We start from the raw sequence: 19,369 nt of genomic DNA, 5'->3' as shown, positions 1-19,369 counted from the left end.
ATTTGAAATGGGTCTTAAATTGTATTCAGTATGCAGTAATGCAGATACACTCTTAGAAATAAGGGTTCCAAAAGTGTCCTTCTACAAGGGCTGAGGTTCTACCTGGAACCATTTGCTTCTGAAAAACCCTTTCCTGAAGAAATTGTTTTTCAAGGGTTCTTGGTTACACTAATGGTTCCAGTAAGAACCACTTTGATCCAAAGAACCCTTTAAAACCCCTTTCCTGAATAAAGGGTTTTAAAAGGGTTCTTGGTCGAACCTTTATAAAATGGTTCTACCTGGAGCCAAAAAGGGTTCTCCTATGAGGATAAGCCGGAGAACCTTATATGGTTCTATACTAGCACTTTTATTTCTTAAGCCCAATTTATACTTCTGCGTAAAGTGCTCTGCGTAGGTTACGCAGAGACTCTGCGTCGACGTAGAGCCTGTCGAAGAGTCTCTGCGTCGTCTCCGACTGCACGAAATATTTTTTAAGTGTCCGTCACTCCGTCAAGGGACAACGGAGACGGCAAGAGCTGCGATTGGTCCTTAGGACAGGCCGAGCGAAGCTGCTCTGTGCCGGCTCACAGTGAGCACCCGAGCGTCCACAGTGGCGGAGCTGATCCCCGCCGATAACGCCGCTGCCAAACTATAAATACGTCATATCTTAACACACACAGCACATGTTTGGACTCTAAATGGCCCATTTCTCGCCTCAAATTATCTTAAAACTGCGTTCCGTCACACAGAAAAGTGAGAAACGGCCACTGTTTCAACAACAACAGTCTTTCTCTCTCTTTCTCTCTCGGATGCCATTGCTCACTGTAGCCAGAAGCACAACAACCTTGCGTAGCGACCCCTACTGATCGGGCGGGAAATTGCAGCGCTTGTCCGTCACCACGACGCAGAAGTATAAAGGCTCGAGGCGTCTCCGTGGTGACGCAGACGGATAACGCATTACGCAGTCGGAGAAGTATAATGTGGCCTTAAGAGTGTATGTGTGAACTTCTGCATAAATGATCTGTATTTTAAGACAGAGTGGACTGTGTCCATTATCTCTCACTGATTCATTTTTATCACAATGAAAAGAGGAATTACTGTGAGCAATGACTTCACAACAGTGAGGGTGTGTTGAATATTGCATTTGTACAGACTTGAAAACATTTGAACTTCTCCTTAACGATTGAGGCACACAGTATCTTCATGTAAAACAGATACAACATTTGTTCTCTTACTTTTAAAATGTAAGGACATTGTTTCTCAATTCTCAGTGAGGCATTTGTGGCATTTTGTCACAGATACAATTAAACACAACCACAGAGCGAAGTAGTCGCTGATAATATTTGGTGGGAGAGTTTATCACAATACAGATTGACTCTGTCAGAGATAGATAGATAGATAGATAGATAGATAGATAGATAGATAGATAGATAGATAGATAGATAGATAGATAGATAGATAGATAGATAGATAGATAGATAGATAGATAGATAGATAGATAGAGGGAAGGAGGGAAGGAGGGAGAGGAGATGGTTGGTTCGTAATAGCCTGTAATTATTCTGTTGATCTGCACATAATGGCAGTAACAGTCATTGTGAAATGCTGTCAGTACACAACAAACACAGTGATTAGCGGTTAGCATCCACGGTGTGTGTGTGTGTGTGTGTTTGTGTTAAAAGGATAGTTTGTCCTGATGCATACAGTCTCTGCTGCCGTGACGACATAAAGAATAACTAACTGATTTTAGTCACTTGACAAAAGCTGCTTAAAACTATAATATCTTAAGAATGTGAGGTTCGTGTTGTTTTACAAATTGCACACGCCCACTGCACCAAAGTCCAGAGATAACATCTGTGATTTTACATCATGGCACACAGGAGTGTTGTTTAGAACATGTTTGTTATTTTGTCACTTTGTTTGGTTTTACCCAAGTGACACAAACTTAGCAAGTGTGGCGGCAGAGTAAACCAGCATCTCTATGGACTTTGGTGTGGGAGAGTGAGTGGTTTACAAATGTCACTTACCAGTCAGAAAACGGTCTTAACAGTGAGATTTAGAAGTGAACACGATCTTAAGATTCTGAGTTCTATCACTTTCCATTGTGTCCGTTCTCTGGCAGCCATGTTTTCAGTGAGAGCGAGTGTCAGTGTCTCAGGTTTGTTCCCTGAACGATCACTTCAGAGAAAGAAAAGATGTGGCTTGACGAGCACCACCCAGACCGGATCTGACGCGTGTGTTCTGAGGTTGGAGTGTATGTGTATAAATACAGTATGTACACTTAAAATAGTGGCGTCTAATTTGAGAGCATTTGAAGTTCTCTCCAGTGTCTTTTTATATACGTCAGTCATTTTGTCATGTGACTTTACAGCAGGAAGCAGAACACATGTACTTTACAGAGACTGTCTGTTTTACCTGCTCGAGAGTGTTTCAGCGTCCTGTGCCTTCGACACGACACTGAAACACAAATTGCTCTGAAATCTGTGCTGGCAGTTTATGAATGAGGACTTCTATACAGATGCAAGTGAATTAACACTAGAAAAACACTACATAACATACAGTGCATAACAGTTTGATTATGTACTTAGTTTACCACTGTGTATATATGTATATAGTATGATTGTTTTGTTGCAGTTCCACTATTGTTCTGTATACTTCATATTTTTAATGTATAACTACTGAATATGAAAGACACATGTACTCAAAATAACTTAGTTGTCATTGTATATGCAATGAAATTCAGTAGAAAACAGACACGTCCATAACATAAACACATCAGCACACGGCTATATACAGTATATTTGTGTATATATCTATATATCTATATATAGGACATAATGTACTGTAGATGGGGTTACATGGGTTATGGATGGGATGCATGTGTTTTTAATGCAGAGTTCAGTGTGGTGATTGCTTTAGGATAAAAACTGACACGTGTAAAAGTAACAAAATCAAATCTATACATTATGTCTGTCTGTAATTCGTGGTCATGCTGCATGTGTGCGTGCCTCTGGTTCAACTCCAGCTCTATCATTTGGCCGCCATCCTTTCATTCCGCCTCTTGTTCCGACTTTGAACTTTTAAAAGTGACTTCTACTTAAATGTAAAGTATCTCTAACCAGCACTTACCTTAAAATGGTTGACGGAGTGCTCCAGTCACGCCCTGATTCATGTTCATCTACACCTGACTGCTGCCGAGTAAGAACACACCCTGTTACGACAGTTGGCCACTGAACGCTTGTAGATTTGTCCAATAGAAGTATGATAGAAATACAGTAGATAATGACCCTGACTATACCAGCGGTTAAAATAATACAGCTAATTTTAAAGCGGAACTAGACCGGAAGTTCCTATTAACTCTGTTTTTTTGGTGTGTATCTGCGTCATTACCTTGTTTATGAAGCCCTGACGGTTCTAAACAAACAGTTCAGCCATTGCTGAGAACGTTGTGTTTTATTGTAATCTCGGGGCTCAACGAGATCACTGAAAATCCCGTAATAGTTACGTAAGCAGCGGTTCTCCTGAACAACCGATCATCCTACTCCGGGCACTAGTCCGGGCACATCCGGTTGCGTACATTGAACCGCAGAAGAAGAATAACGTCCGTTGTGGAGGTGTTTCACGAGCAACAGTGTCTTCTGACTCTGGGTCTGACTCCGGTTTAAAGTCATAAAGGGACTGCGGCGGGGAGTCGTGAAGAAGCTATTTTTAAACACTGTTAAAACAATGTTTTGATAATGAGGAGCAGTGCATCCACCGTTCCAGAGGGGGGCGCTGCGCTTCTGAGAACGGATGTGCTGGATAGTACTGGCCAATCACAAGACTCTGTCTTCTGGGGGTGAAAGTTCACTCTGAAATCTCGCAGCAGAAAAACACCGTCAGAAAAGAGGATTTCTATCGGCTCGTTTACAGCAACTAGGAGGTTTTTGAGCATAAAAACAAGTTAATATATGTAAGTAGACCTCCATAACTAACATTTATGTGCAACAGGACCACTCTATGTCACCTTTAAATTAAACTGAAAACCTTAACGCTGATTTTTAATTGTCTTAATCCCTCTAGGAATTATGCAGCGACCCCCATCTGTTTGTGGACGGCATCAGCGCCCATGACCTGCACCAAGGCCAGCTGGGAAACTGCTGGTTCGTCGCTGCCTGCTCCAGTCTGGCCTCCAGAGAGGCGCTGTGGCAGAAGGTGAGACAAAGACACACGTTTTATGTTTTATTTTCATTTTTGTGGCAGCTGTGTAATAAGTTTGGAAACTTGGCTGCATTAGAGAAAACACTGTTTTTTCCAGTATCAGAATCCATCATCGGACCAGACCACCTTTAGCACCTTTATCTATAGAGGCTCCTGTTCACACAGTGAGCTTGCAGTTGACAGTCAAGGTTAGGATTTTAAGCATGTTTTGTGATGGATTAGGATTAGGGACTAAGGAATACATTATGAGTAGCAGTACCCTCACTAAAATAGCTGTGCAGGAGTGTGTGCTTGTGTTTGTGTAAGACCATAGATGGGTGTGGGCAAGTATCTGGTTTTCAGTGTGTGACTGGGTGTGTATTTACTTTAGATTAGCACACACACACAGGTAATCTGTAAGGTTAAAAATGTCATGTTTGAACTGATGACTGAAGCCGCCAGTAAATAACATCTTTTATCCATAAGGTGGCACCATTAACCTTCACAACCCCATTATTCAGATATGACTCAGCTCTGTGTATGATGTAGGGTTGGTTAAAAGTGCAGTCAGTGGAATCAATATTCACTGCTCGTACTCCACTCTGTTAAAGGTATTTGGTTGTTCTGGGCTTCTTCGTCTGCACACAGTTATTGTCTTGGATTTGATTTTACATTCCAGGATCTGTGTGTGTGGGTCTGACCACATTTTTCTTTGCTCCATGTTCTTCTTTCCTCTCAAAGTTGATCGAGAGGAAAACTCTTTCCTCTCAAAGAGTTGCCGTCTTATGCTGCAGAATGAATTGAGGCCAACCAGGCTCCTCCTCGATGGTCCAGCATCATGGAAAAATAATCTTAATATTGTGAGGCTTCATAAATTGTTTAAAGTGAGAGTTTACTGTGGTAATAAACAACCTGACAACTCACTTCTACTTTAACAACAGTAAATGTGAGTGCGTGTGGTCATAACAGGCCTCTCTTACACGGTGTTGTCGTGGTAGTGGTCCATTAAAGGATCAGTGTGTAAACACTGGCGACAGCTAATAGCGTTACAGCAGATTGTAATAAACAGTGGACTCCTCTCATCACTGTCTTTTAAAGTGTGTCAGTGAACTACAGCGGCCTTCAAGCATGACCTTTGTTTACTTATACAAGGCTAAGACACCAAAACAGTTATTATTTTAAAGCGTTTATACACTTAAAAAAAACGTACTTATGGGGAGTGAATTTAATTTCTGCTAATATCAGCACACTGGACCGTGAAATGATTATTGATCATCTTAAAGCGGAACTAGACCGGAAGTTCCTATTGTATATCTGCGTCATTACCTTGTTTATGAAGCCCTGACGGTTCGAAACAAACAGTTCAGCCATTGCTGAGAACGTTGTGTTTTATTGTAATCTCGGGGCTCAACGAGATCACTGAAAATCCCGTAATAGTTACGTAAACAGCGGTTCTCCTGAACAACCGATCATCCTGCTCCGGGCGGTAGTCCGGGCACATCCGGTTGCGTACATTGAACCGCAGAAGAAGAATAACGTCCGTTGTGGAGGTGTTTCACAAGCAACAGTGTCTTCTGACTCTGGGTCTGACTCCGGTTTAAAGTCATAAAAGGGACTGCGGCGGGGAGTCGTGAAGAAGCTATTTTTAAACACTGTTAAAACAATGTTTTGATAATGAGGAGCAGTGCATCCACCGTTCCAGAGGGGGGCGCTGCGCTTCTGAGAACGGATGTGCTGGATAGTACTGGCCAATCACAAGACTCTGTCTTCTGGGGGTGAAAGTTCACTCTGAAATCTCGCAGCAGAAAAACACAGTCAGAAAAGAGGATTTCTATCGGCTCGTTTACAGCAACTAGAGGTTTTTGACCATAAAAACAAGTTCATATATGTAAGTAGACCTCCATAACTAACATTTATGTGCAACAGGACCACTCTATGTCACCTTTAAGTGAGTGAACAGTTTCTAGTATTCAGTTACATGTATGTATTACAAACATGATAAGAGAGTCTTAACTGGAGTCACGGCAAGTGTATGTGTGTGAGTGAGCATTCTGTGTTTCCACAGTGTTTTTCTTTTTCCACTGTCGGTTACTTCATTCCTCCTCTCTGGTCTCCAAGGTCCTCTGCAGCTCAGTTTTCCATCAGCTGGAGGAGAACTAATGTCTGCTTTAGATGTCATTGCCTCAGTGGAGCAGACAGTTGTCTTGACAGTAGTCAAATGTTAAAACACAAACACACTGGTTCTCAAACACTGACTGAGCCTCAGGTGTGATGGAGGAAAACTGCACAGGCTGTTTGACGTTGTGTTTGTTTGGTTTGTTTTTGCGTATATTTAATGTCCATAACTTGACGTTCTATGGCTGTTAAATCTCTGTGCTGCCTTGAAAATCGGTTACTGACGCCCGTGCAAGTTGTGCATGCGGACACTGACACCCACTGGTCATCAACGTTACAACCGTGTCTATGCATTTTTGCCCAGATTAAGGGAAAAATACAAAACAAAGTGTCAAAATTAAACATGTTATGGAGGTAATGTATGTTGGTGACTGGTCATAGCTGTGTCATATTTCATGGGCCACATCCCTCAAAGGACCTATAGTAGTTTGGGATAGGAAGGGTCTTCTCATTGCATCCGTCATTGCATGGGAAGGAAACAACACATTTTTGACATCATATACATACCATTCAAAGGTTTGGGGTCACTTAGAAATTCCAAATTCCTTATTTTTGAAGTTTAATGAAAAAAAAAAATAAATCAGAAATACACTCTATACATCGATAATGTGGTAAACGACTATTCTAGCTGCAAACGTCTGGTTTTTAATGCAATATGCACATAGGTGTATAGAGGCCCATTTCCAGTGTTCTAATGGTACATTGTGTTTGATAATGGCATTAGAAGGCTATTGAATGATGAGAAAACCCTTGTGCAATGATGTTAGCACAGCTGAAAACAGTTTTGCTGGTTCTTTGACGAAAGGGCAAAATTAAAAAAAATAATTTCTAATCTTGTCAATGTCTTGACTATGTTTTCTATTCATTTTGCAACTCTTTTGAGTGTGACTTGGAAAACACAAATCACAAAAATGGATAAACCGAAAACAATTAGTATAGGTGACCCCAAACTTTTGAACGGCAGTATATCAGAAAACTTATCAAGAGCTCAAACACAGACTGAATCTCTCATCTGGACTGAAGTCTTTACCTTTTCTCTCCTCAGTCTAAGTCTATTCGCAATTTTGTGATTTTTTGGCTCCACTCTCCTTCTATCCCCCTCTGTCGAGTAACTCCAGTGATAATCACAGTCAATGAGAACACACAGACAGATTTGAGTCGATTTTTAATGTCACTCCATTGATCTCTGCGTTGTGTCAGTAGCATCATGTCATGTCATACAATGTGAATATTTGATATTCAGTGAGCAAAAATAAAATTAATATAATAATAATAAAAAAGAAAAGAAACAACATCAAAGACACTCATTTCACATGATCCCAGTCATCGGCTGATCAGTTAAGATTTGTTTTATTTACATGTTTTAATGTTTTGTTGTCTGAGGATTTCATCGTGATTCGTAAAAAATTGAACTTTTTTACGAATGTGCATGTTTCTGTATGGATTTTAGATATTTTTGTACATGAATGATTCACACTGATGATGCATGTATTTGTTAAAGTATAAATCAAGTTAAAGTGCATTCATACATTTCTTTAACATTGTTCTTCCAATGGTGTTTTTGTTTGTTTTCTACTAAATGAAATTGTTCTTTGTTGTTGTTTTTGTTAAGATTTAGTGTTTTTTTGCTGCTTCCTGCTCTAGTGTGGTGTTGATGAACCAACTATTGCACTTGCGTTTCTGTCATTTCTCTGGCGTGAACTCCACTGAGCAGCTGAGATTTGCTGCCTCCGCTCCGTCCTTGAACGCAAACAGGAAATACATGACCTTCCTGACCTTTGCCAGCTCGGCAATCCTTTCGCCGAACTCCTGCATGTCCGCCTCCAGGTATTTGAGCGGAGAGTCCTCCGGGTCGCCGGCGTTGCGCCAGAACGTTCCGATGGGTTCCATCAACTGGCGCGTCATCAGGTGGGTGAGGTCGGGTGTCCAGAGCTGGCAAATGCCAGTGATGGTGACGCGACCGTGGCCAGAGAGGGGGAAATACCAGCGGGAGAAGTTCAGCTGCTGGTTGTGGAAGTCCAGCCGATATACGGCCTCGTGGGGAAGAAGCAGGCGCTCGCCATCCTGACGCTTCTGGCCCGACCGCTGGAGAGACGACACGCGTAGGCGCATCATCTGCAGCGGAAATAAAGAACGACAGGAAAGAGATTTGAGAAGGGTCGGCTTCTATTTTAACGACAGTCCACAGAAAGAAACGTGGTGAAATCAGTCCGACGGTCATATCCACACAACAACTGATTTGAAGATTTGGTGACCAGAGACAGAAAACTTCACACTGCAAGTGAGAGGTGAATGATGTGATCTGGTGACGAATACGTTTCACACACTCATCCGTCACACATCTGAGTGAGATTGTGATTAAGTGTATTATTGTTAAATGGAGTGTAAATTCGATTGCCCACTCCAATAACTTCTCTTCTGGCGTGGCGTACTTGTTAGCAGTGGCTAGCAGTAGCACTGTTGCCTCACGGCAACAAGATGCTGCCTCCGATTCCCGGTCTGGGACCTGTCTATGTGGAGTTTGCGCGTTCTCCCCGTGCCTGTGTGGGTTTCTTCCAAGCTTCTACCATCAAAACGTGTTCTAATGTCAGACACATTTGGTCAGGCTGGTCCCTCGTGGCGGCACGCTCAGCCCCAGCTGCTCTGATCACCACTTGACCTCGAAATCTCATTGTGCAATTTAGATTATGCAATGACAATTTCATAAAACCTTAATAGGTCATTGGGTCAAGATCGTGACCTGAATGGTTTCTGTTTTCTTTTGATAAACTCGCCTCTAAGGTGATTAGAGAGTAACAGGAGAAGCAAACGGGATTGGATGAAGGAGAAAGCATTGAGACAATGACACTTGAACGATTTCAGGGCTGTACATTGCACAGGAACTAATTATCATTTTCTTAATTAATTGACATTTTCCTTGACCAAATCCATGTTTGATCACTTTAGTGTGTAAAATGCAAAGACAACAAACGGTAATATCGCAATATTCGAGAACACAAGGTGACGTCTGATAATCTGGAAAAACAGAAAAAAACTTATTTTAATTAATTTTTTTCACGAACCTTGAAATTATAAACATCGCTTACATACATTTGCTTTGTATTTGATGTGAGTATTTGGTGCACTTTCCGTTAAAGTGGCACACATGGTCAAATATTTTCAAGTCAGGAAAAATGTAGCTCAGCCTGTAGGACAGCGTGGACACTGGGTGTTTCTCACCCAGACTTCTTCGCTTTACTGTCATTCCAGTCCAATCACGGGTCCCTGTCAGACTTCATTTAGCCAGTCTACTCATTCGTCTTCTTAAGATTCAATAATCTGTTACTCACTGGATTATTATTGCTGTAAATGATCCTTCTCTGGACAACAAACGAGGTGCAAATTTGCACTTGATCACCTCACCGTGGCTGATTGGCTACAACCTCTCAAACCGTCACAGACAGAGCGACAGATTTAAAAAAAAAATTGCAAGAAGTTGTCATTTCAAAGTTGTAATCTCACCTCTGTCAGCGCTCTGTCTTCTTTGAACGGCAGGACTATGGTTGTGGAGGGAGCCTCGGTCTTGTTCATGTCCGATGTCGAGTGGCTAATCCTGGGTTAAAGAGAGAAGTCGCTTGTCTGCAAGGATGCTCTGAGAGATGGAGCTCTGCAAGAGTTTCTCTTTGATTCATCCTCTCTCTCTTTTAATCCCTCCCTCCCTCGCTCTCTTTCCCTCTCCACTAATAGGCTTCTCTGTCTCGCCTCCCCTCTACAACTCTTTCCATCACAGTGTAGTGGTGTCTCACTTTTGCCCACGGGGCGGTTTGGTTAGGACACATTGATCGGTGTGGTGTGCTACATAAAGTGAGAGAGAGAGGACCGGGAGTTTGTATTGATGTGAAAACAGTATCAGTCCTTTAAAAACCTGCACTGTGACATTTCTGCACCAGACTGGATTATGGAGATTTCCACATTAACACATACTGTGCTCTTGCATTTGTTTAACCCTCATTCTGAACACGACTGAAACCATCAGCAGCAGTAACCGAGGTGTAAAGTACACAACGTGTCTGAAATGTCTGAATATCAAATGAAAAACTGCAGAGTGTTTTTTTTAATTTTTTTTCCCCTTTTTTTTTTGTTAAGTGTTAAACAGGTGGGTGATGTGTGAGGATGCTTAGCAACAGAAGGTGCTGATGACGAAGGAGAGGGAACTCTGGGAGTTTCCTGAGGGCTTCTGGGAGCTCAGCTGGTCTTAGCTCAATGGATCAGTTATTTATTTATATCATTCACTGAGGATCTGTATTGTATTTGTATCTTTGTGAGGTCCAAAAACAGCCACAAGAACCTGTCTTTGTGGGGACATTTTGACTGGTCCACACAACTGGGTCTAGGTTTAAGGGTTAGACACTAGCTGTGATGGTTAGGGTCAGGATAAGGGGCTAGGGAATGCATCATGTCAACGATGTGTCCTCATTAAGATATAAAATCGTGTGTGTGTGTGTTTGTGTCACAGCGGGGATCTTGGGACAGGATATAGGTGACAACTTTCCCTTGTTAAAACGTTACATGCTTGTGTTAATTTTAGCCTCTTAAGGTTAATTAAGGGGAAACAAACCGGTTGTTTTTGAACATTAGTAAGCGACATATACAACAGTAAGAGCTTGGTGTTATTATGGTTATTTTGTCTGCTGGTTAGTGCTTTGGTGATTTATACTTGTTTTTCCACATTGTACTTTCTATAATACTGTTCAACAGTTTATTGATGTGAAGTTTCTCTGGGAATTTATTCTTCTTAATGAGGCGATATGTACATTCTTTAGTTTATAACACTGTAAATGCTCAAGATAATTGGTAGGATGTGAATAAATAACAGTTTGGCTGTTAGATGTCAAAGACGTCTGTGTATTGTGTTGCAGAATCTGATGATTAGCTTGTGAACCAGCTTGGACTCGCTGGTAGAGCACACGCTTGAAGGCTGGATCCTTCCTGCACTGACCCAGGTTATAGATCTTTGCCGCATGTCTTCTCATTTGTTGCAGACGCTGTTCATCGACCTCCACTGACTCTCCATGATCACCAGGATCAAATCTGCGTCGCTAATATTTGCCTTCAGAGACACTTCTTGGTCTGCATCATACGGGCTTATCATTTTGCTCCTTCTTTCTTCCTTTCTCTGAGGAACATAACCTTGTTGTTATCGTCCTTGCTCACATCAGTCACGTGCCACGCTAATTTGTGGTTCCTTGACAGAGGAACAAGTTGCCAAATCATATCAGAGCAGGAGCGTCCTAGTAAGAATCTCTTGAAGACTCGGCAGTTCTGAGGGCACCTCCTCTCCTAACAAGCCAACACGTCTAAAACCTTCATTGCACGTTACTACTCTCATCGTGAGCAAACGCGGTAAACAAAACTTTTATGTTTGTTTTGATGACGTTCTCGTTGTGTTTCCCAGGTGATCCCTGACTGGAAGGACCAGGAGTGGGAGGAAGACAAACCCGAGCTGTACGCTGGGATCTTCCACTTCCGTTTTTGGAGGTTTGGTGAGTGGGTGGACGTGGTGATCGACGACCGGCTGCCCACCGCCAACGGAACGTTGGTGTACTGCCATTCCAAGGACAGCAATGAGTTCTGGAGTGCGCTGGTGGAGAAGGCATACGCCAAGTAAGCACTTACAAAACCTTGGAAAAGGGAACCTGAACTCTAGATTCTTGTATTTGTCAGCAGCATGTTGACTGGAAGTTCACAGATGTCACCTGCAACCAGGCCCTGTTATACAGTTATACTGGTGTCCATATTTGACTTACTTTGCTCTAAATGGGATTATCATTTACAAAATTGGCATCATGTGCTATTAACAAAGACCCCAAACTACCAATTGAGACATTAAAGGTGCATTATGTAATAAATCTAATGCAACTGGCCCTAGAATCCTCCTAATATGTCACAGAGACTCAGGAATAATGTTCATATAACAAACTGAACTCACCAACAACAACAGTACAGACAAAATATTTGCATTAAAAAAAATATTTTGCAGACTGCAAATCATGTTTATGTTTTGAAATCATGTTTTGGCATGTGGCGCCACCTACCGCCTTCTACCAATCATTGCAGTCAGTAGAGTCTCAGCTGCCGAGCAACCACGGGTTGCCAGTTACGTCAGAAAACGAAACCTAAAAGACCTCTGTATTTTGAATTTGAATGTAGTAACTGTTTTTGGCCACATTCTTACATATGGCGCCTTTAACTTCTCGGGAAAACATTCACTGACATAAATCGAGTGATAAGTAAGCTAGTTTCCCCATAGACTGAGACGGGGTTCTTTTTTCAATCTGTGAAGACGCCCTCTTGTGGCTGTCTAATATATTCTCTTTTCTCAGTTGGCTCCAGTCAACAAACTTCCTGGAAGACTATGTTCACTTTTTATGTGTGGTCTATGGTTGCAACACAACAAACACTTGAATCACAATGCATCTTCTAGAATGTGTGGATGCTACGAGGGCCTGGACGGGGGCAACACAGCCGACGCTCTCGTGGATTTCACTGGGGGCGTGTCCGAGCCGATGGACCTGCTAGAAAATGGATTCAAAGAGGACGAAGATAAACGGAATGAGTTTTTTGAGAGAGTCCTGAAGGTCCACAACAGAGGAGGCCTCATCAGCTGCTCCATCCGGGTGAGGAACGCTCAAACGCTCAAAACTCACAACTGCTAAGTGAGTAAAATGACCAAATGATCCTTAGACTGAACAGAACCACTCAAATCCTCCGCTGTGTCATTCCAGGCGACCACTGCAGCAGACATGGAGGCCAGGCTGGCCTGTGGACTGGTGAAGGGTCACGCCTACGCTGTGACCGACGTCCGCAGGGTGAGACTCGGCCACGGGCTGTTGGCCTATTTCAGGTCAGACAAACTCACCATGATCCGCATGAGGAACCCCTGGGGACAGAGAGAGTGGAACGGGCCCTGGAGCGACGGGTGAGGAAGGGGAGGAAGCAGACTGTCTTGTTTGTTTGTTTGCTGTTTTGATTATTTACATTTGACTCATGCACAATGTCAAACGCAGTAAAACCATGTAAAATACTTGATACTTGATATATGATATAAAATAGTGGCTGCAAAATATTGTGGAAAGTTCAGGAGCAAGAAAATACTGTTTTGTTTTTACTTCTGGAGCTGGTTTCAACTTGTTAATATCCAGTCATGTCTGAAGTAGTCTATAAACAACCTTCACATTTAAAAAACAAAAATCACTATTAATCTCAGATCATTTATTTTCTTCACAGTCTAAAACTGATGACAGAATCTCTTGTAATAATTGTAGTTTATGCTACTCTTGGTGGAAATACTTATATGTTACTGATATGTTCCTTTTTGACTTTTCACTGACGTTGTTGAAGTTGTTGACCTGCGTCTGCTCTTCTACCAGCTCTGAAGAGTGGAACAAGGTCAGTAAGAGCGAGCGGGAGAGCATCGGCGTAGTTGTGCAGGATGATGGAGAGTTCTGGTGAGTTTTGGAGCAACGCTGCCCTCTGTTGGCAGATTAGAGGTGCCAGCATGTGGCACAGGTGACTTCAGCAACTGCAGTTGTAGACTGACGAGCATCTGTTTTACATGTTAAATTTAACTCTTTTTGTTTTATCACAAATATCACTGGTCACACTGTAAAATGACTGTCAGTGTGTATAAACCCGAGTTCCCTCTCACCCTTCCTCTCCGTTTCCCTCTCTGCAGGATGACCTTTGATGATTTCATCGCTAACTTCACCGACATCATCCTGTGTCGTCTCATTAACACCTCTTACCTGAGTTTCCATAAAACCTGGGAAGAGGATGTGAAGCGCGGCTCCTGGCGTCGCCATGACGACCCGCTTCTGAACCGAGCCGGAGGGTGCACTAACAACAAGCACAGCTTCCTCCAAAACCCACAGGTGTTCATTTGCGATTGCTCCGATTTGGTGTTGTTTTGAAACAGTGGAAGAAAGACTGATATTTATCTATGTGTGTGTGTGTGTGTGCTGTGTGTTGTTATTAGTACGTGTTTGATGTGAAGAAGCCAGAGGACGAGGCGTTGATCTGTTTGCTGCAGCAGGACCGCAGAGCCAGACTGAGAGAGGGCAGAGGAGAAAACCTGGCCATGGGCTTCGAAATACACAGAGTCAGCTGATTTCCAGCTCGCATCACTGACAGTAGGTTGTCACCAGTCTGACCGATACGTGGTGAAACGTGCCGCTGCCTCTCTGTGTGTCCAGGTGGAGTTAAACAGGACGTACCGTATGCATGTGACCCAGCAGAAGGTCGGCGGCAGCGTCTACATCAACTCCAGGTCCGTGTTCTTGCGCATCGAACTGACAGAGGGGCGCTACGTTGTCATACCGACGACCTTTGACCCCGGCCTGGAGGGAGAATTCCTGCTCCGCATCTTCACCGACGTGTCTGCGGATTGCACGTAGGAGCGCTCTTTTTAAGTACCATTGACAAATCAGTGTTATTTTGTTTTTGTTTTGTCTGTTCTATTTGTGTGTAAACGCGATGTTATAGGCGCGAATGTCGGACTGATTCATCTGAAAGAGCATCAGGACATGTTAGAGCATGGGTGTCAAACTCTGGCCCGCGGGCCAAATTTGGCCCGCCGTGTAATTTCATTTGGCCCTTGAGGCAATATCAAATTAACATTAGAGCTGGCCCGTCGGTATTATTATACACTTATCTATGTGAGCAACTTTTCTCCTCAATGAAGATGACGAAAACGTCTCACAGGAAACGTCTGACTGATGAACACCTTCGTTCGATAATGAAGGTTGCCTCAGCTCAAAGCCTGAACCCCCGACATTTATGAACTAGCATCCAAGAAAAGATGCCAGGTATCTGTCTTGGGCACATCAGATTAGATCACTGTGTCGCAAACTGAGCAGTAAAAAGGCCTGAATGGTTGATTTATTCATTGTTATTTTATTTTCAAATGTATTAGCTTGTGGAAAAAGTTAATGTTGATATTTACCTCAGAAGGCTGCAAATAGAAAAGAGGCATTCCATTTTTGAAAGTTGATTTTGCACTTTTAAGTTATATAAGCGTTGCTTGTTCCATATTCAGTGTTAAAGCAAATCAGTGTAGCAAACTGAGCAATAATTAACGTTTTATTCATGCACTTTCTCTTGCTACTTCAAGGCTTGAATGTTTGATTCATTCATTATTGTTATTTTATTTTCAAATGTATTATTAGCCTGTGGAAAAAGTTCATTTTGATATTTACCTCAGAAGGCTGCAAATAGAAAAGAGGCATTACATTTTTATCCATCCATTATCTACCGCTTATCCTGTATTTAGGGTGCATTCAATTTTTATTTAAATTTTATTTGATATGCCATTGATCATTTTTAATTATTATTATTATTATTTGAAACTCGATTTTGCATGTCACTATAAAGTTATATAAGCCTTGCTTGTTCAATATTCAATGCAAAACTTGTTTGGGTCCCTATTAAAAGGTTAATTTGTTCAACCTTGGCCCGCGGCTTTGTTCAGTTTTTAAATTTTGGCCCACTCTGTATTTGAGTTTGACACCCCTGTGTTAGAGGGACAATTTATTTTATTTAATTAGTTTAATTTGATGTAGTAGTATTTTACAGTCACGCCCAGTAAAGACTTGTGTATGTACTTGTAAAACATTTTACAACCCCGTGAGTCAGTCCGCATTTACGACATTTAAAACAGCAATTTTTAAAGCAATATTTGGAACGTATATTCACCATTAACTAGGGGCTATAAGTAGCATACTAGCCCTTTATAAGTAATCATGTATTTTAACCTTATTCTACCTCAATTACAACATGAATTAAGATTTTTCCTACATAAGGTGTTAATATGCGTTTAATATGTACTAATTAAGAGCTAGTATGCTACTTTTATGCATGTTAGTATGCAGCTACTTAATGGTGAATATGTGTTCCCTAATCTAAAGTGTTACCAAAAATTTTTTTTTTTTAAACACATTTATAAATTATATGTCTTGATAATTAGAAGAACTAATAAAAGTTCACATCCCTCTCTCCTGCAGAGAGCTGACCCAGCATCAGCCTCCGCAGACCTGCTGGTCCGGCCTGTGTGGTTACCCCTCTCTGGTCACTCAGGTCCACGTGCTGCAGGCAAATGGACTGGCAGGACAAGACTCAGATGGAGGTAAACTTATCTACTTTCACTTATTTATTCTTTTGAGTTTTTCAACAATGACTCAAAAGAAACTTGACAGTGATATGTACATGATCATGTCCTCGTCTTGTCTTCAGTGTCGGACCCGTACGTGATCATTCGCTGCGAAGGAGAGAAAGTTCGCTCTGCGGTCCATAAAAACACGCGCAGCCCCGTCTTCAACACCAAGGGGCTGTTCTACAGGAAGAAAGCCAACAAGTCAATCAGCATTGAGGTGTGTGTGTGTGTTTACCTGGTATCCCTTATGTGGTAAATATGAAGATGAAGACGTGTTTTAAAGTTAGGGTTAGGGTTAAGATTAGGCCAGTAGTCATTTTGGTTAAGGTTAGAGTAAGTCTCTGTGTATATGTACACAGTATATGTACACAAACCTGTCTTTTGGCTGGTTAGAGCGTGGTTTAAAAGCTCTTTCTCTCTCTGCTCGTTGTCGCTCAGATCTACAACCACAACGCGCTGATGGACTCCTTCCTGGGTCAGGTGACGTTGCCAGCGGAGCAAGGTGAGTTCCAGCAGACGCTGCACCTGAGGGACAAGGGCGATCGCCGCGACAACGATCTCCCCGGTACTCTGTCTGTTGCCATAGTGACCAGCTCGGTGCTCACCAACATCTGAGGCAGACGTTTCCTCCAGAAACTTTCTTAAATGACCACTTTGCAACTCTGAACAGAACGGAGAGTTCGCTCGTTTTATACAAAGCTTCACGTCCTGCAGCAGGAAGTGATGACAATTTTTTTTTTAGCTTCACGTCTTTAAATGTGTGTTTACAACATGAGTTCTAACTCGCCAGTTAATCTCAGTAACCTTAATAAATCATGGAAGTGCTAATGCCATATTTAAAGTGTAGTTTAGAAACTTTGTTTACAGATGTTTGGGATCTGATGTGATGTCTTTTAGCAGCTACTCTGTGGAGTGTTTATTACTTCTGTTTTTATTTACATTTATAAATCCCATACATGTCTTTTTATATTATCTTATATTTTCTTTTCTGTCTGAATGTTTTTTATGTTGGATGAAGCTTTACAAGTGAAGGCGCCGTGTTTCGTCGCGTGCCATTACAGCAGTTCAATGAAATGCGCTCATTTAATACTTTAATAGCAGTTGGTTAAATCTAATGTTCAGTTAAAACCATTTTTAGATGGTTTCAGAGGCTTCAGCTGTGTTTCAGGGTGCTTTCATACCTACCTTGTTGATTTGAAACCGGGGGTGTTTGTGTGCATACAGCGATCGTTCCAGGAAACAAATCAACCAGCTCTTTTGCAGCCGCTCCCCGGAGATGTTCGTTTACACACAGACCAAACACCTTTACACCTGATGCGTCTTCAGAATACAAACAGTCTGGTGAATAGGTCATTATGTGCCTCCAGAACACGTCTTCTCCTTTGGAGGTGTGTTGATGCAGCAGCAGCAGCAGCAGTGCGTCTTCTTGTTATCATCATCAGATATATTCTTTTCTCTAGTCAAATTGGAAATGTCCATATACTGATCACTGATGTATCGTCATCCAGAGAACGGAAATAAATGCTATTGCCCACACTCGCTCGTGGTAACCTATTTTCTGCTTATAAGCGCGTAGCAGAGTCCAGGCTGCAGTGCGAAAACAAAAATGTACCGTATTACTCCCTGAATCAGAACGAAAGACAGGTATGAAAGCACCGTTACATAGAGGTGTTTCTGTTAACCATCTTTTCTCCCAGAGACAAAATAATAGAAACACCTTTAATGGAGAAGTTTAATGTTTACTGATGCTCATTGTCGAGAAAAACCACTAGTGCCGTTGTTTCAGATACGCCAACTCAAATACATTTTTAACTGATTAATCCATCTACGCTATTTATCCATCAGTTTCCTGCTGCTTTTTCAGGTCCAGGATATTTCTAATGATTATTTCACAATATTGTTAGACGTAGGGCTGCAGGGATTATTCTATTAATCAACTAAAAAAGCACTTGGAGAGCGCAGTCACGGACGGATTTGGATGAAATTTTCAGGAAATGTCCGCAGTGGGACCAGGGACAAGTGATTCAATTTTGGGTGTGATCCGTTAGACGCTGCGTTCCGGCAGGGTGTATTTTGAAGGAACTGAGCTGGCTTGGCGGAAGGTCTGCGTTCTCCGAGTGCTTTTATAGTTGATTACTAAATGAATTGATTCATCGGTTTTGGGTGTTTTTTTCAATAATTGAAACAATATAATATAACAAAGAAATCATTCAAACTGAGTCATTTTGGTTTCGTGGACAAAACAAGACATTTGAGAACATCATGAGATCCAGGTTTGGTAAACACTGATCTACATTTTCTGACATTTTATGGACCAAAAAATTGCTCGATTGCTCGAGAAATTAATGGACAGATTAAATAGATTGTGAAAGTAATCGCCAGTTGCAGCCCTGAATAGAACTATGGAGCTATAAAGGATTAAAAACGTGGTACAAATGTGAACACAACGATAATTCCAAGCCATAAAGTCTTTACTGGTTTTTTGGTCATTTCATGTTTTCCTAAAATCGTCTTACATTGAACCGTTTTATCCCTGTAAACAATAAACTGTGAGTTTATTTCCTCTCACGTTGAACCACTTTCTTCGACTGCAGGCTGATGTTCAGTCGTCAGTTTTCCTCTGATCACACTTCAGGTTCAGGTTCAGGTTCTGTTTTTGTCAGCATGTGTCTGTTTGTGAGCTGCGCATCTTAAAAAGTAAAAGTCAGATTTTGATGAATGTTTTTGGGGATGTAGTTTTGTAGAAGAAATGATTAGATCTTTTGTCTGTACTGACACTTTGGGAAACTGAACAGCCTTGGCATAGGTTTGAGCTACTTTTCTGTAAAATTTTACTTTTAATAAAAACGCTGG

The 19,369-nt window shown here is 41.8% G+C and overlaps 2 protein-coding genes across 2 annotated transcripts in view; one reads left to right on the top strand and one right to left on the bottom strand.

The window, feature by feature from the left end:
- The window catches only part of capn5a (calpain 5a), a 28,158-nt gene extending 8,789 nt beyond the window's left edge, over nucleotides 1-19,369 (top strand). The window contains exons 3-13 of the mRNA XM_083887400.1: nucleotides 4,039-4,170; nucleotides 11,765-11,973; nucleotides 12,794-12,986; nucleotides 13,095-13,288; nucleotides 13,740-13,817; nucleotides 14,045-14,240; nucleotides 14,345-14,467; nucleotides 14,562-14,758; nucleotides 16,368-16,489; nucleotides 16,597-16,733; nucleotides 16,955-19,369. Coding sequence (XP_083743526.1) covers nucleotides 4,039-4,170; nucleotides 11,765-11,973; nucleotides 12,794-12,986; nucleotides 13,095-13,288; nucleotides 13,740-13,817; nucleotides 14,045-14,240; nucleotides 14,345-14,467; nucleotides 14,562-14,758; nucleotides 16,368-16,489; nucleotides 16,597-16,733; nucleotides 16,955-17,131 — 1,758 coding nt within the window. The 3' untranslated portion in view covers nucleotides 17,132-19,369. The remainder of the gene's footprint in view (nucleotides 1-4,038; nucleotides 4,171-11,764; nucleotides 11,974-12,793; nucleotides 12,987-13,094; nucleotides 13,289-13,739; nucleotides 13,818-14,044; nucleotides 14,241-14,344; nucleotides 14,468-14,561; nucleotides 14,759-16,367; nucleotides 16,490-16,596; nucleotides 16,734-16,954) is intronic.
- ompa (olfactory marker protein a) lies at nucleotides 8,014-9,944 on the bottom strand (the record flags this gene model as incomplete). Its single annotated transcript, XM_083887401.1, has 2 exons — nucleotides 9,832-9,944; nucleotides 8,014-8,445 (listed from the first exon to the last, which is right to left on the bottom strand). The coding sequence occupies exons 1-2, from the start codon at nucleotides 9,898-9,900 to the stop codon at nucleotides 8,014-8,016; spliced, it is 501 nt and encodes a 166-aa protein (XP_083743527.1). The 5' UTR covers nucleotides 9,901-9,944.

Source organism: Microchirus variegatus (assembly GCF_963457635.1).
Source record: "Microchirus variegatus genome assembly, chromosome: 3".
In the NCBI taxonomy this organism is placed as follows: Eukaryota; Metazoa; Chordata; class Actinopteri; order Pleuronectiformes; family Soleidae; genus Microchirus; species Microchirus variegatus.
Note: the sequence above shows the minus strand (reverse complement) of the source record. Positions and strands in the feature narration are given on the sequence as shown.